General features: G+C 43.0%; 1 protein-coding gene across 2 annotated transcripts in view; it reads left to right on the top strand.

Annotated features, from left to right (window-relative positions):
* The window catches only part of LOC121287443 (pleckstrin homology domain-containing family G member 4B-like), a 198,406-nt gene that overhangs the window by 153,670 nt on the left and 26,989 nt on the right, over positions 1-17,747 (top strand). For both annotated transcript variants that reach the window (XR_005945191.1, XM_041205331.1), the window contains exons 14-19: positions 573-764; positions 2,382-3,208; positions 8,417-8,669; positions 9,682-9,771; positions 11,236-11,460; positions 16,425-16,595. Coding sequence is in view for 1 of the 2 variants with exons in the window: in XM_041205331.1 (XP_041061265.1) it covers positions 573-764; positions 2,382-3,208; positions 8,417-8,669; positions 9,682-9,771; positions 11,236-11,460; positions 16,425-16,595 (1,758 nt within the window). In the remaining variant the exon portion in view is untranslated. The remainder of the gene's footprint in view (positions 1-572; positions 765-2,381; positions 3,209-8,416; positions 8,670-9,681; positions 9,772-11,235; positions 11,461-16,424; positions 16,596-17,747) is intronic.

The following is a 17,747-nucleotide window of genomic DNA, read 5'->3' as shown; positions in this document are numbered from 1 at the left end:
CAGAAATCCACTGTTTATTTTATGCATATTTCATTTAATTTAGAAAATTCAGAATTCTGATAGGCAAACTTTATGTGGTAACTCAACTTTCATTGTACGAATTATTGAGCTGATCTGTCAGTTCTGCACACACTGTATTCAATATGTTTACAGTGTTAAGACTTATTTCAGGTATGTTACCACTTAGATCCTGAATTACAAGTAGCTCATCAGTGAGTGGATGAATAACAGCTACATAAAAGATGTTGATAATTTAATAAAGGCACAAAATGAATGGAGGGAATAGGGCAAAATTATGTTTAATAAAGCTAAAATTTTGTTCTAAGCTCTGGAATTCCAGCTTTGCCCCCCTCTGTATCTCGAGCTCTTGCTCCTCCTTTAAGACACTGCTTAAAAACCTGCTTCACCTATACTAATATCTCCTTATGGGGTTTGGTATCAAACTTTATTTGGTGGCACATCTGTGACAGGCCTTGGGACATCCAAGGTGCCATATAAATGCAGTTGTTTTTCTTGAGTCCAGCGATTAGTAATTTTTCACTCCTCAATTTCCCTGCAATTATATCTTACAGCAGGAATATAAAAAGGGCTTGGAGCTGTTGAAAGAAGCAGACCTACTGGATGGTTTTTCATATCCTGAGTTTTCAGTGTTCAAAGATATGGTGGAAAATTTCAAACTACGACTGAACAACTTTCACATTAGAGCTAAGAGGCGTCAAGTAGAATTGGAGGCTCTAGTTAACTTATACACCTACTGTGATAAGGTTTGTATCAAGATAATCGTAACTCGAGGAACTATAAAATAAGTGGTTTGCTTATGGAATTTCTTCCTATGATGTTACAAAATGCATGAGCTAAATAAAATATACTAAAATCCACACTTGCCATTCTACATTTTTCCTTAACAAGACTGACTGGCACTTGAAAAATAAACTTTCAGGTATTTACACTAACCAACATATAGAATTAAGGAGAGAATTTGTGGGGCTGATCCTCATTCATAGGTTCTAAAAGATTAAAAGTGATGCTAATCCCACCAAAATGGTCAAGCACAACAGCACTTAATTTTCCAATTTGAGTTAAGAGAGATAATTATATGGGATTTCAGAAGTGGCGCTAGTTAAATTGCTCTTGCAGAGTGACAGCACAAGCTCAATGAAAACTAAATGGGCTCCTTCTGTGCTCTAATCATTCTATGACTCTATGAATTCCATCACTATCCTTCTCTCGGTTCATTATACCCCCAAGTTTTGTGTCACCTTCAATTTTTGAAACGGTGCCCTGTATACCCAAGTCCAAATCATTAATACATGTCCAAAAAACAGTTGTTCTAGTGCCAACCCCAGATAGACCCCACAGTTTACCTTCCTCCAGTCCAGTTTACCACAACTTGCTGTTTCCTGTCACTCAGCTGACTTCGTACGCGCTGTCCCTTTTATTCCATGGGCATCAACTCTGCTAGCAAGCCTATTTTATAGCACTTTTTCAAACACCCTCATAAACTGTTTGTTACCTTATCAAAAAAATCAAGCAAGTCAGTTAAATACACTTTGCCTTTAAAAAGTCTGTCCTGCTTTCCTTAATTAATCTGCACTTGTCCAAGTAACTGCTAATTCCGTCCTGGATTATCACTTCAAAAAGCCTTGCCCCAAGATTAATCTGACTGGCCTATAGCTGCTGAGTTTATTCTTATGCCACCTTTTAAACAACTCACGCCTCGCAGAGACACTCAGTGTCTCTAATTGGGTGTTGATCTTCCCTCTAGGCCAATTAGGTCATTTACATTCAAATATTACTTTGGAATTCATCCAGGTGTTGGGTTCCCAGTCCCACTTTGAAAATCCAGGCCACAGAAACTCTGGAGAAATGTGGTAAATTACTTTTACCTCAATTCTCTCATATTTCCATGAATCCCTTGCCAAAGTTAAAGTGGTCAATCGGGGGAACCTTCTTGAGGTTAACTGATGTAGGTCTACTTGTTTCTCAATCTGTATATTTTGTTTCATACATGTGGTGAGTAAGGTAAGTTACAGCCCCACCTTACATGTGTCTGTAGTTGAAATCCATTCTTCCTCAGACTTCAGACTGCAAATATATACACAAATAGCTAAAAGAAGCCCAAGGAAAACTGTTAAGGATGTAGGCTCTATAATTTTGTCATGCATGATTAATATATATTGAATGCAAATAACAGAAAATGCTAGAAGTATACAGTAGGTCAGTCAATGACTTGAGAGAGAAAATAAATGGGTTTCTTTAAGCCTGGTCATCTGTTCTCTCCACTGGTGCTCACTAATGTGCTGTTTTTCTTTCAGGTTTCCAGCATCTGCTGTATTTTCCTTTTTACTAATTTATATTGCATGTTTGTCCTCTTTTATTAGGCCACAAAGTTTGCAGAGGAATGTAAATATTACTTGAACCAGTCGGGAATGTGCAATGAAGCAATGTTGGAACATCTTGAGAGTTATCATCAGAAGTTTACAGAGTTCTCTGTTGAAAAATTTCAGCAAATGAAGAGCCAGGTTCATAGCCTAAACAGTACTAAAGGGATGAAGATGTGGAATGTCACCTGGTTGAAGTGTCAGGAGGTCAGGCAACTCCTTGAGGAAAAACTGGAATTTTGTAGGAAGACCCTAAAAGCCGATAGAACTCCTTCGTTGGACATTAATGGAGAGTCAAAGGGTACTGGTCAGAAGTGTAATAAGGATATAATCACAAGTTGCTCTCATGTGTCTGGGAGCTCAAGGCCAGAAAACTATGCAATCTGGCAGAGAAAGGAAAATTGTAAGCCTTTGTCTGCCAGGAACATTCAGAGCCATAAAGAAAGTACAACAAATAAACCAAACAGAGAACCAGCGAACTCTTCAATGTTTAACTGGCCCCTGTGGCTGCACTCAAGTGAAGTTTCCAGTGATGAGAACAGATCACAGATCTGTTCTCTTCCTTCTTATTCAGATCCTGTCTTCTCTCCTCCTATTCGGCACAAAGGTTACCCTTCAAAGAAGATCATGCAGGCAGCACAGGGTTTCCAATTGTCACGGCATGCAAGCTTCTACTCCGAAGACAAAGGTCCAAAGAATACGACAACTAATAGAAATAGCAGCGGTGCTACTCCAGTTATGAGTCCTGTCCTAAGTAGAATTCCAGGACCAAGTTTGAAACATGGAACAATACAGGAATTGAAAAAGGAAATAAAAACAACTTCCTAGTAAGGATATAACTTTGATATTTGGGATGCAACTTGTCCCTTAGATGTTAATATAAGAAACCAATTACATTTTTTTTCCTCAGATGAATTTTCAGACAATTAAGTTTCAACTCCTCAATTCCTAAAGCTTCTCCACCACCTAAAAGGCACAAATAGCAGCATCATAAATACTCTCCGCTTGCCTGGATGGGTCCAACTGCTGCAACACTGAAGAAGCCCAGCACCATCCAGGATGAAACAGTCCACTTGATTGGCACCATATTTGCCAGCTTAAACATCCGCCTGCACCTTTACTCACTGGGGTGAGAGAAGGGATGGGAAACCAGTGCGACTGGATCCCTGTCCCAAATACCTCTGCTGTATCCCTAGATAACCAGATGGCAGAAGTTTCAATATGGCTGAAATCCATATTGAGATGCATAGATACACCCTTTCAGGGCCTCAGACATTGGCCCAACCCAAGACCACAAAGTCTTGGGGAGACCCTCTGCTTTATGTTCCAGTGGGAGTGTCTGTGGCATTAAGGCTTTAGAAAAGAAGTCATAAATTCTGGTATTTAGGCATGGTGATTCTGTCCTTGAAACCAAAGCAAAACTGCTCCTAACAGCTCCCTTTGCAAGGTGGTTACATTCACTTATAAGTTGGAGATCGGGTCATGATCCCAGCTTGAATTGCTCTGGTGAATCTAATTTTTGCTGGTGAATGGTGCAGTACGTCTAGTCTTACTAGGTGCTAACATTATGTCAGGTTCAATGTGGGAATACAGGAACTTGCAACATATTCAAGTCTGGGCCTAATTTTCAACCATTGCACTGGAAGCTATAGCAGAGCTGTGTCGGAGGGCCATGAAAATTTGCAATTTCCTTCAACTATTTACTCATCATCCACTATTTATCTTTCCTTCACTCTCTGTTTACCTCCCATTTTTTCTCCCTCTCTCTTCCCATATGCCTCACAGACATTCATCTGCTTCAGCTGTGTTGGCATCAGAGTCTAACATCTATATTCCACCAACATTTATAAATGTGGTTAACAATGTTATAATTACCAGATAATTTGTTCCTTGTGATATTAGTTGAAGGACAGATATTGGCCAGGACACCCGGGATAACTCTCCTGCTCTTCTTTGAATGGAGCCATGGTGTTTTTTACATCCACCAACAGGCAGATGGGACCACGGTTTAATGTCTCACCTGATGCATCTCCAACAGTGCAGCACTCCCTCAGTACTGCACTGGAGTGTCTGCCTTGATTTTTATATGTTCCAGCCTTGGACCGGGAACTTGAACTTGGAACCTTGTGGTTCAGAGGCCAGAGCGCTACCAACTGAGCAGCAGCTGACACTCTCATTGCCTTCCATTATTCTCTTAATTCAGGATTAATTTAAGGGTATTTTGGGATTGCACTGAGTTATATTTTACTCTTTTAGGGCACCACTATTTTGCTGTATTTTGTTTAAGCAAATACTGTCAAATTCTTATATGTGTAGTATTTGCACCACAAAAATGCCACACAACGACCATCTCCAACAAGGGAGAACCTAACCATCATTGAATCCCCACTATCAACACCCTAGACTAGCTATATTAATACTGTGGCTACAAGAGCAGGTCAGACACTGGAAATACTGTGGCGAGTACCTCCTGACTCCGCCAGTGTCTGCCCTCTATTTATAAGGCACAAGTCAGGAGTGTGATGGAATGCCCTCCACTTGTCTGGATGAGTGCAGCTTCAACCACACCCTAGAAGCTCAGAACCATCTAGAACAAAACAGCCCGCTTGATTGGCACTCCATTCACCACCTTAAACATTCACTCCCTTCACCACTGATGCACAGTGGCAGTAATGTGTACCATCTACAAGATACACTGCAGCAACTTGCTAAAGCTCTTTTGAAAGCAGCTTCAAAACTGCATTCTCTGCCACCTAGAAGTACAAAGCCAGCAGATGCATGGGAAACACCACAACTTGCAAGTTCCCCTCCAAACCACACATCATTACTTTGCTTTCAGATGAAATCTGACAAGATAAAAATATCAGTATCTTTTTTGCTGGTTATTTCCTTGGCGAATATTGAAGATTATAAATATTGAAAGTACACTGTTACCACTTGCGTTTCTGTAGTTTTGCTCAGCTAATCATACAGTTATAATCACACTTATTTAAGTGGCACATTCTACAACTAAGGAAAATTGCATGGACATTTAGCTCTGAGGACAATTGGGCAGTGTTCTTTAATACTACTAAAGCTAGCGATGTAGAGTTGATTGACTCTAAATCTGGATGTACATGTGGTTAAACTTGATGCAAGGCTAGGATGCCACTGGGTAGGAAATACGTGAAGATGTTAGAGTAACTGGGATTCTGCAAGGAGTTAGAATAATCTTCGGAATGTGAAACAGGTGGGGTGGGGGGTTGGAGGGGGGGGGGGTCGGGGGTGGGATGCTGCTATCAGTACTTTGAGTGAAAAGCACCAGGATACTAGCTAATTCTTTGGCTGAAGCATCCTGTGTATTGTGGGGCAGAGCCCAAGGGCAGAATTTTTCCGTTGGCGAGCTGGGGGCGAGGCCCGCTCGCCGACATGAAAATGATGCAGGATGACGTAGGGGGGAGCCCCCGATGTCATGCTGCCCCATTTAAATATTCAGGAAGGCAGGGGGATAGTGAAATCAGCTGTCCACCCACTGACCTGTCAATGGCCAATTGAGGCCATTGACAGGGTAGTTAAATCAATTAAAGGCCCTGCCCGTCCAACCTTAAGGTTGGTGGGCAGGCCAGGAGCCCCCGCGGGCTTCTGAAAAAACATCCACCGGCGGGATGAGGTTTCGTGTCGATTTTTAAAAATTTTAATAAAGTTTCTGTGATATTTATTAACATGTCCCATCTCAGGGGGACATGTTAATAATTTTTTTATTTTTCTATTTTTAAACTTTCAAAAACTTTTAACACTCTCCCTGAGGCAGCACTTAGTTTCAGGGAGATGTGTGCTCTTTCGCAGGGGCCCGTTTTGGCGGCGGTGATCGGCTGCCCACCCGCCGCCGAGCCGGTGGGGCCCGCCAGCCCGTCAAGGGCAAAGTTCTGCCCCAAGTGGAAAGCCTGTGGAAGGGTCAGTGCAGAAGAACATGGGGTGATCAGATTGAATACTGGAAGATGGGGATCAACTGACACATCAGTATATCGGTCCACTGGTCATTTGTATGCATCAAGCTGTAGGAATTCTAGTCTGATTTGAGCTTTGTGATTCTCCAAAGAGGGAAGGAGATATCAAATTTACAGAGGAGTTTATGGAGAATTTTGTGATTTTTTTTTTCTTTTATCCCCTTTCGACACGTTGATCTCACCCCCTACTCCTCGGGCAACTTTTCATCCTTTGAGCACCGTACTTTCTTCCATTTCTCTTTTGAAATTCTAATTCTCTATCACTCTTCCAAGCCTTGTCTCTATCTGGTTGGATGAAGTGACAAATTGAATGGACACTGAGCCCTGATCTTTGCTCCTGAGTCAGGTACTTGGGAAGTTTTTTTTTATTCATTCATGCGATGTGGGCATTGCTGGGCAAGCCAGCATTTATTGCCCGTCCTGAATTGCCCTTGTTCAGAGGGCACTTAAGAGTCAACCATGTTGCTGTGGGTCTGGAGTCACATGTAGACCAGACCAGGTAAGGACAGCAGATTTCCTTATCAGTGAGCCAGATGGGTTTTTACAACAATCAACAATGGTTTTTTGGTCGTCATTAGACTATTAATTCTAGATTTTTATTGAACTCAGATTCCACCATCTGCCATGGCAGGATATGAATCCAGTCCTCAGAGCATTATCCTGGGTCTCTGGATTACTAATCCAGTGACAATGCCACTACGCCATTGCCTCCCCCTAATCTCCTGGTTTGCTGCACCCATCTTGAGAGAAACTCACTGGGTACAGGATGGAGTCAGGCCTTCCAACTCTAGATGCAAAGGCCACAGGTGCTGCCAAGTGCCAAGACAGGCTGTTTAATAGGGCCACCTTGGTTCTCTGGGACTTTGGCCTAGTTGTTTGGTTAAATATTAAACCTTCTAGCCCTCACTCCTCACATGTCATCACCCCCATCCAGTCCCATTGGCCCATCCATGCCAATCTATGCCAACCCTCATGGCCCCTTATAGCCCCTATGTCAATACATGCCAACACATCCACCAACCTTTCCTCTTGCACCCTCGATGCCAATTCATGCCTTATCCACCATGCCTCAGGAGCCATGCTGAGATGAAATAAAATAAAGGTTTAAATATCTATTGTTGCCTTTATTATATTAAAACACACTCACATTTGTGAAAGCCGATTCAAATCATTTAAATCCCCTCAAGCACTACAATCCCCTCAAGCACTACAAAAGCAAACTGTATTCGTAACTCCACATCAAAGACAGCTAATCCTTTTAGAACCTCTTTGAGCTGACAATCTAACTGTGAATTTTGGATCCCCTACTGAGACAATGATAGGTTTTGGGAAACAGCAAAGCACCTAATGATAGCACTTGAGGTAATATCAATAGCTATTGTATATGCTAGATTTTTTTCTACTCTCACTGACACAGACAGCCTTTTTTTTAATTTTTAAAGGTCTAGGGATTTAAAGAGCTTCAGAGTGTTTTTAATCTCTCACTGACACAGGCAGGCTGTTTTTATAAATTTTTTGAGGGCTGGGGATTTAAATAACTTCACACCATGACAGTTCTACTGATCTTATCCATCCTTCAAAAGCATTTGTGACTACTACAAAAATTCATAATTCTGACAGTGCCTGCTAAGGCCCTTGGTACTGTGAAAATGAGCACTGAGTTCAAATGGCGCTTCTGAATTCGGGTTTTCCTCGTGTGCAAATCATGCCTCACTACCTTTCCCCTACAAATGAAAATGGGCTGTCGGAAATGACGGGTGGGACCTCTGGGTCTCGTCCATCATTTTGTGCACTCTGTGGAGTCTCCACAACTCTGCGAGAATCTGAACCGAAGTACTCAAAGTGCAAAGATCTTCAGTTCCCCTGCAATAACATTTTTCACCTTAAAAAGCACATTCTGAATAATGAAATATGAGCTGGCAAAGTTAACATGTTGATCCATAAATATTTTGATGTGATAACTTTTTAACATAAGAATCAATAGTTAAGATTGTTCATTGGGTTTTCTTTGAGACTTATTTTTGCTTTCTGTTCCTTGCTAATTCGAAGTAATAAGCTGCAGCATATTATGGAAGAGATATTAATCACTGAGAGAGAGTATGTCCGCTCCCTTGGTTATATTGTTGAACACTACTTCCCTGAGATGGAGCGCCTGGATCTCCCCCAGGATCTGCGGGGACAGCGAGGGGCTATCTTCGGAAACCTGGAGAAGCTGTATGATTTCCACAGCCATTACTTCCTGAAGGAGTTGGAGAGCTGTGCAAGGGAGCCCATCAGAGTAGGACGCTGCTTCATCAGACATGTGAGTTGGTAACAAGATTTATTTTATCTTGGCTCCTGATATACTAGCTGACTCTCCTTAGCATTATTTATCAGCATAAACACTGTGGTTCCTCAGCTTATCTCCTAATTTCCAATTCTGCTATCTCCCTTTCTTCACCCTGCTCCTGTATTCCTCCATTCTATTTTTGTTATATATGCATCAAGCCTCTTCTTAAATGCTATTGCTTCAACACTCCAGGTTTTCCCACTTCCTTTAGTATTTTAGTTTTATTTTGGCCTACATAGGTCTCTAATTTTTATTGCAGCTGGGATGTCTTACCAGTTCTGTTTTCTGGACTCTCACCCAATGTAACACATTATAACAATACCAACAGCAGGAAAAACTCAGTAATCTTTAGTAACATTATTGCTTAATTTGCCTCCATGAAGTAACTCATGCCTTGAATCTCTAATTCTACCACATATTCTAAAAAATAGTGATAAAAACAAAGCTTTGTTTTCTTTAGAAGCAAAACCGATATCTGTTTGATTATGAAATTCAAAACTGAATGCTGAGTAGAATAAATGGGCAAAGTTTTCCCCCCATTGTGGGGGGATGTGTGGGAGCGGGCGTGGACAGGCAGCCTTCTGATCGGCCGCCATTTTTTGTGGGTGGGCTAATTAAGGCCTGCCCAGCGTGACGTCTGCGTGGAAGCGCTGTGCGCTCCCTGTGCGGGTGGTGGGGGGGGTGGGGAGGGGGGTGCGGGTGGGGGGCGTGGAATGGCAAATGCGGAAGTGCGCTCCTTCGCACATATGATTCAGCTGCACCTCCACTAACCTGAAAATGCAAATGACATGGAATGACGTCGGCAGTCCCACCCGGCATCATTCTGTCATTTTACACATCGGCAAGTGGCACCCCCACCCCCCCCCCCCCCCCCCCCCCCCCCCCCGCCCCCTCCCCGCATGCTGATGGGAAAATTCTTGCCAATGAGTCAAAAGAGATAGCTTCATTCTTCACAAGACTTTTCATCTACTCTCTTTTATTCTAGGAGGACCAGTTTGGACTTTATGCGTTGTACAGCAAGAACAAACCGCGATCAGATTTCCTACTCAGCAGCCATGGGATCAGCTTCTTCAGAGTACGTGGTCCAATTATGTAGGGCCCTTATATTAATGAGGCCCCAACTATTTTCAGGATCCTGACAGCCCTCCTGAAAATTGCTTAATCCAATATGGCACACTTCCAGGCATAGACTGGACATTGGGGATTGCGTTTCAAAGTTTGCCTCCCTAACATCAATGTTACTTCCAAACAAGGGAGAATCCAAGTTCAATTTCTCATTTCCATCCTCCCAACTCATGCTTTGCACTATTCAAGGCTGTATATCACACAGCCTGATGTAAGCTAAACTCTCCTTTATGTTATCCATCTCCCAGAGCATCAATTTGAAAATTTCTATATACTATACAAATTATAATTGTTGACTGTATGAGAAATTAATAATTTAACACTGAATTGAGGATTTGAACTAAGGCTTGCAAAATTAATTTTACTGAGGAACTTAGTAAGCTTTCTTGTGTCGGGAATAAAGGAGTTATGATGATTTTTTTTTATCCTTTACAATTACTCCTTCCACCTTTCCCTAAGGTTTGCAACAGCTCTAAATCTGAGCAGAAAGTCTGCTTCTAGAGTTTTGCTAATCCCATCTGGAAACTAGTTATTGGAACATATCGGATAGAAATCAGGAAATGACTTATATGCTGTGGGGAAGGGTTTTGTAAAGGTCTCTGATTACCTTTTCAGTTTTTGATAGGCGAATATGTGAAGTTTTCAACACAGGTTCAATGTATTGTTTTGCTAAATTTGTTCCCAGAACTTAGTTCACACAAGATATTTTGCGTGAGTGTGTTGGCATCTCAGGATGGAGAGAGTAAAATATCTTAATATATTGATAACCAAAAAAATGGTTGCTTTCTAAAGCATTTCAGCACATCTCTTGGAAATGCCACCTCTTCCCCGCCCCACTCCCCCAACCCCACCCAAGGCGTTTTGCCTGATATGGCCATTCCTTCAATGGAAAAGGAAGGCAATGAGAAAAATAGTAATCTGGCAGATATTTTACTTGTGATGACAATACTCTACATCTTCAGTAATCAGAGGAGGCTTGGTTAGTAAAATGTTTTCGAAAGCACAAGTGATTAGACTAATATTGTCAGCACTTTTTTTTACAACGCTCATCAAACCAGGGTGCTGAATTGGGGGGCTTAAATAAAATCATTTAATTTTATAATGACAAAACATGCCTACAACGTATAGAATTTAGCCCAAGATTTCGAGCATAAGTCATGAAAATATCACGGTCAGAACCACTCAACTTCCTTCAAAGTGGGGAACCTGCAAGAGTACAATGGAATAAGTTTTCCATTATATCATGACCAAGCTTAAGACCATTACAGCCTTAGTAAAATTCACTGGGTGGGTAGCCAAAGCTTTGCCAGTAACATCTATCAAGATGGGATTCAGAAATATTTCTACCTGAACCATTGCACTGGCAAATTCAGCAATGAAATGGCTTAAACTTGTTTTCTTTCTCCTGGCATAGGCCAAACAACTGGAATTAGGCGACAAGCTGGACCTGGCATCCTACCTATTGAAACCTATTCAGAGAATCAGCAAATACAACTTACTCCTGAGAGATATGTTCAAAGAGTGCAGCACAGCCCAGGAGAAGGAGTGCAAGGAGCTCCAGGCAGCCCATGAGATTGTATGTTTCCAGCTCCGCCATGGAAATGATTTACTTGCTATGGATGATATACAGGAGTGCGATGTAAGTTTAGATTCACTTTAGAATGGTGAAGCTTTTTACTCTTCTTTTGAAATTCAGACCTTTTTTTAATTACATGTTCAACCAAGAACAAGAATACTATGAAAATTACAACATGGTTATCACCTCCTCTACAATTTATGACTGTTATAAATTCCCCAGTATTTCAAAATTCTGAGAATGTCTGATTTATTAATAATGTAAGGGTACGATATGATTATTTGCAATACTCTGTCATCCAGATGGGATGATATATTTTGTGTTGTCACTTTGCATTTTTCCACTATCTGCTGAGTACGCAAATGAGCTGTGACAGTAAGTGTCAGTGTACTATTTAATTGTGAGCGTGTAACATCCAAACTCAGTGTTGTCCTCAACAAAAACAGAATTACCTGAAAAAACAGTTCTGTTGAAGGGTCATGAGGACTCGAAACGTCAACTCTTTTCTTCTCCGCCGATGCTGCCAGACCTGCTGAGTTTTTCCAGGTAATTCTGTTTTTTGTTTTGGATTTCCAGCATCCGCAGTTTTTTTGTTTTTATCTCAGTGTTGTCCTCACCCAGTATCCATCTGGGTGGATGAGCGGAATTTAATGCTGGCTGAGGGAGTGGAGAATGAGGTGGGAGGGGCATTGAATCGCACGTGTCAGTTCTCCAATGTCGGGATAAAAGGCCCAAATTATCCTGGCAGCAGGGAGAGAGTGGGACAGCAATATCAACGCAATGCGGCAGGAAGGTAAGTTTAATGGTTTTGCGTATTATTATAATCCATTAACGTGGAATCTTTTGCGATTAAATGGTACATTTGGGTTTAAATGTGAGGTAAATGGGGATCACGGGCCTTCAGTTTCCCAGCTGTTTAAATCTGGCAGTGTACAGATGAGTCTGTCTATGTGGGGAAGGTGAGTCACTTGGATCTGCCTGCCACAACTCAGCCATTTTCTTTGAAAAGAAGAAAGAAGGCTGTGGTCCATCGTGGGAAGGAATAGGAGCAGGAGTAGACCTCGTGGCCAATCGAGCCTGCTCCACCATTCAATACGATCAAGGCTGATCTTGGGCTTCAACTCCATTTTCCTGTCTGCTCCCCATATCCTTAATTCCCTGAAAGATCAAAAGTCTGTCTATCTCAACCTAAAATGTGTTCAACAACATGAGGGGCAAGGTTCACTGTGGGGAGTTTGAGAGTTACTGCAGAGGGGCAGGGTCACTGTGGGGAGGTCAAGGGTCAGCCTGGGGAGGACAAAGGTCACTGCAGGAAGATCAAGGCTCATCTCGGAAAGGACAAGGGTCACTGCAGGGGGTTGAGGGTCATCTCATGGAGGGGCAGATTTAACTGGCTGCAGTAGCTTGGTGACTGTGAAAGAGATGCAGCAAACATAGACACCAGATGTTTCCTGAAGACCAGGGACCCAGTGGAGGACCCATCCTTGCCAGAGTCTTTACATCTGTAGAGCTTTTGGAGCCAATAATGGGTCTTGTCCACCCATTGATCCTGGGACTCCGGGTGGAGGAGTGATGCACCGGGAGGCTGATACTGGGTCCAGAGGCACAAATGGCAGCTGGTTCAAAAGTGGAGCTTGGTCATTAATGTTCATTTGGTGCATGACCGCAGGAGACATATCCTCTAGGTGTTTGCTCGCCGTTCCCAGGGAGCTGTCATGATCCTTACATTCCTCACCACTCCCATGTATAACAGTTCTTTGAGGCCCCTGGATGCTTGCAGGGATGGATTCTGGGTGACAGCTCAAGATCTGGCTGATGATGCCAGTGAGACACCCTTGGATTCCAGCTAAGGAGTGTTTTAGTGAATCTCATGGATCCACAAGGGCGATGACTGATCAGACCATTGGCTTGTTAAAAATGAGGTTGCATTGCCTGGACTGGCTTTACAGTATACTCTTCAGAGGGTCACCCGGATCATCATTGTCTGCTGTGCGTTACACAACCTCACGCAGCTGGGTGGTGTGGGGGGTGGTGGTTAGTGGAGGAAGGGGGTGAGGGGTGGAGGCCCTTGCTGACTACTGAGCTGGAGGAGCCACACTCATCATGAGCAAGATGGGGAGAAGGGAGCAGAGCAAGCAGCTCAACACATCGAGTTTCCTGCACCAGATATGAGAGTAATAGAAAGATGCGAGTCGGAGCTCCCCGAGTCTGTCGTTCAGATCAGATTCCAGTAGACATTATGCCTTTGGCAAGCCCTACACTTTAGACTTTTCACCAAAGGGATACCTGCATCTCATCTCAAGAGCAACTCACTATTGTACATTGATAAACCACTCCACGCTTGCCACCCCAACCATGGAGAGGTGACTATAGCCTTCACCCATTCAGGCTTGCTACTTATTCTGCTGGCACTCACATAGCTAGCTAGGTGACAACATTAAGACCATCCAATACACACTACCATAAACTATCACATGAAGATTGAACTCCTGCATCACCCTGGGGCACCGACCTGCTCATTCTCATACGTTTAGAAACACTATGACAGGGTGCAATCCCAACATCTGCAGCTAAGCTGGAGACTGGCTGTTGTGTGTGATGCCCCATTACCTAAGATTACCTTAACTGCTAATCTCTGATTGCCTGAGCCTAGAGAGCCCCGGTATGTTGCACAGGCACAAGGGCATCATCTTTGGCCACGGCTAGTCAAGGCACTGGGGTCACTGACAGAATGGATGAGGAGTGACTGCTCACTCTCAGAGTGCCCTGAGAGGAGCACCCATTAGTGACAGACTGGCATTCCCACTCCTGCTCAGTGGCTAAGGATATCTCCCTTAATGCCAGAAGAGGAGGGACACCTTGCGTGGTGTCCAGACATGTCGCTCCTCTCACCTGGCCACTGCTGTTTAGAGATTATGACCAGAGTGATGGTATGCAGATCCAAGTGCATACCCAGCAACCACTGAGAGGTGCTGAATCTGGCTCTCCATGACGGTCAGCACCATCTCCATGTAGAGAGCCATTCACACTCATACCTGAGACATGGCAGAACTCGTGGCCTGGATAGACTCTTCTGTGTCCGCACATGACTGTGCATAGTATCTGGCAGCTCTGTCAGATGTTCACCTGCCTGTTGCTGCACCTTCAGAAGGTTTCATGTGGCCGTGACCAGAGGCAAGGCATCAGCCTGGGGCTGAGCATGGGCCTGGTCTCCAACAGTCTTTTGACCATCAGGCCCCTTGGCTGTCACAGCCTCCGTCAGCTCCTCCATATGCCTGTGGTGTGCTCACCAGATTGTGACCCTGATTCTAACCACCATCACATGCCCACCAAGGTGACTAATGAGTGCTGCTGGAGGGTGCGGGGGAAAGATAATGTTGCGCCCTTTGAGGCTTCAACATCCTCCTCCCTAAAGGTGGACTGTGGGGTCACAGACCATGGAGCAAGCCCTCTGCCTGGAATACGAGGACTTGCATTGGAGAACACAGAATTAGGTTCACATTATTCATAAATCCTCTTCCAATCTCTCCCCGACATGCATCTCCTGTCTGCTCAGTGGATGACACCAAGCATGAGGCCTCCTCACTCTCTTCTCTCTGCAATCCTACTTTCCCATCCACAATTATCGGGCTCTCCCTGCTCTCCAGCTGGTTTCACTGCCTCCTCTTCAGCAACTGTTAACATCTTAATGTTGGCACTTCCCCGCCTGGCTTTGCCCGTTCTCTGCTGTTGTGTGCCATCTTTCCTTGCAGAAAGTAGGGCAGAATGAGTTTATGCTTAATGGACAAGTAATACCTTTATCAGGATACACTCCTCTGACAGGTAATGAGGCCTCCCAGATAACTCGTCCACACTCTCACTCCCACAGTGTTTACACTACAATGAAAGCAAAAGTCTGTACCTTCCCTCCCACATACATCCATGCCTCATGATGCATCTGTTGAGGAGTATTATATTTCTTTTGCCCTCCTGCTTGGTTCCCCACTGCGCTGAGACCCATTGCTTGTTGCCCTAATGAGAGCCACATTGTTCTAATGGCACTGTCTTACTTACCATGGTGGCGTGGAGGAGGTCATTGATCCTCTTTTCACATTGCCCCCAGGTGTGTCAGTGGGCCCCATGACTGCTGACCTCTGCTGCAATCTCCGTCCAGGCTTTCTTGGTCAGGTGGGAGAGTCTCCTGATGCTGTCTGTGGGGAAGAGCACTGATGATTTTGGGGTCCAGTGACAGGGGGGAAGGTTCAGCCAGGACAGTTGACCATGAGTTGGATCCCTTTCAGCCTCTGCAACACCGAAGCTGCTGCCTTGTAGCCACTGCAGGCATGTCAGGGTGCTGCTTAAAAATGGCGCCTGGACATCCGACCCCAACAGATAATGGCGGACCCCAATACTTCCATCCCTCCCCCACTGCATAATTGTCTGGGTTTTGTGCCTCTGCTGCGTTTTTGGCTGTCCACCTCACAAATGTGGTCAGCCAGCAATTCCTGCCACGTTTGGGTCCGCCACGAGGACCCACACTGGTACGACTAAATTCCATCCTATGAATAATGATCAAGAGTGAGGATCATAGCTGAATACTCTTCTTGAAGCTTGTTGTGAATCTGAGCCGACACCAACTAACCCAACACAAACTCAGAGTGCATAGCTAGAACTTTTGTGATCTGTAATTTTCTGCATCCCACCAGAGACTGCACATAGCCACTGATCCATAGGAAGTTCTAATGCATCTCATTTATCAGTTAAGTTTAAATGTTGGGCTCATAACAACATCATGGCACAACTGAGCACATCTTTATAGATTTTCAAACTTGCTAGAAGTCATTTTACCATTTAGAAATCGCGCCACTCTATCAATTTTCCATTTTATCTAAATTTGAAACAGCTGATTCAGTATAAGAGCAAATAGCAAAAAGGAAAATCCAGCAGCCTCTACAATGAAATGGTCTCATTTTCTGCTTTAAGTAATCAATTCCTGCAGCAAGGAACAGAGGAAATCAGAGTGCTAATGACAAACATCTTGTTCCTAGGTGAACCTAAAGGAGCAGGGCCAGTTATTACGTCAAGATGAATTTGTTGTATGGTGTGGACGAAAGAAGTGGTACAGACACATCTTCCTCTTTGATGATCTCATACTCTTCAGCAAGACCAGAAAGACAGAAGGAAGCAATGACATCTACATTTACAAACAATCCTTTAAGGTGCAGATAGTACATTTTCTTGTTTTTAAATTTTCTCCACTATTTTGTTTTATGGAAACTTATCAAAGGTCCAGTTGGGAATTTTTATATCTGACAGCTGGGAAAACATTTAAAGCGTCCTTTCAAACTGTGCAAGATTATTGCCAAGATATCTTATGAATTAGTTAGGTAGCCTTATAGGTAGCCTTTTCAATGTATTAGCATGAAAGCATGAATTAAAAAGCAAAGTTATGATGTTATAACAATACTACTGATCTCATGTTTATAAATTTTTGTGCACATCCCATTCTTCTGCAAGAACTATTTACAGGGACTTTAAGGAATCTGGCTGAAATAAAACTATTTTGATGAAGTAGTAACTTCACTTTTAAAGACCATAAATAAATTATGGCAAAATTATAATTAGTTAGCATTGGCTAAATTCTCTTGCCTTTTCGCATGAGAAGCTGAATGCTGTGTTTTATAGCAGGTACAGCAGGTTATGTTTTTTTTGGCTAAGTTAGAACCACTGCAACTTAAGTTTAGTTTCTGTTAGTAAGATTAAGATCAGAGTTTAAATACAGATTGTAAAGTGCACGCTCATTTCAATGTTAGATCAATCATTAGCTTGCTCAGTTTTTATAGATTGTTCTTCCAGCTGCATCTGTAACAAGATGGTGTGGGACTTTTGCAGCCTGATCATATATTGGCAGATCTTCCACACAGTTTTCATAATAACATATATAATATGTCATGAAATAACATAAAATACTCAATATATTATTCTTCTAACCTATCAATAACCAGCACAACACCAACTCTTCAGTATCCACTTGAGTAGAATCTAAAGATGGAAGGGATGTGTGGGTGGAATAGGGAGCATACATTTTCCGACCTCTTGAGTAAAATCAATTGTCAACTCTTTCAAAAATCCAGCGCAGACACAATGGGCCAAATGGCCTCCTTATGTGTTGTCAGGTGCTATGAAGTTTAACTGTGCTATGATTATCTCTCTTAAGGGTCACAAGTTTCACTGTTCAACAAATATAGACCCAGTTAGTTAGAGGTTAATTGCTTTTGCTTAGGGAACATTGCAGATTGGAATATATTTGTCAGTCTCAGGTTGCAGGACAGACGTTCAGGCGGAAAACATCCATTCACTTTAAGGCTGTT

This window comes from Carcharodon carcharias, chromosome 14 (assembly GCF_017639515.1).
Source record: "Carcharodon carcharias isolate sCarCar2 chromosome 14, sCarCar2.pri, whole genome shotgun sequence".
NCBI classification, from domain to species: Eukaryota; Metazoa; Chordata; class Chondrichthyes; order Lamniformes; family Lamnidae; genus Carcharodon; species Carcharodon carcharias.
The sequence above is the reverse complement of the archived record's forward strand: the minus strand, read 5'-3'. Positions and strand labels throughout refer to the sequence as shown.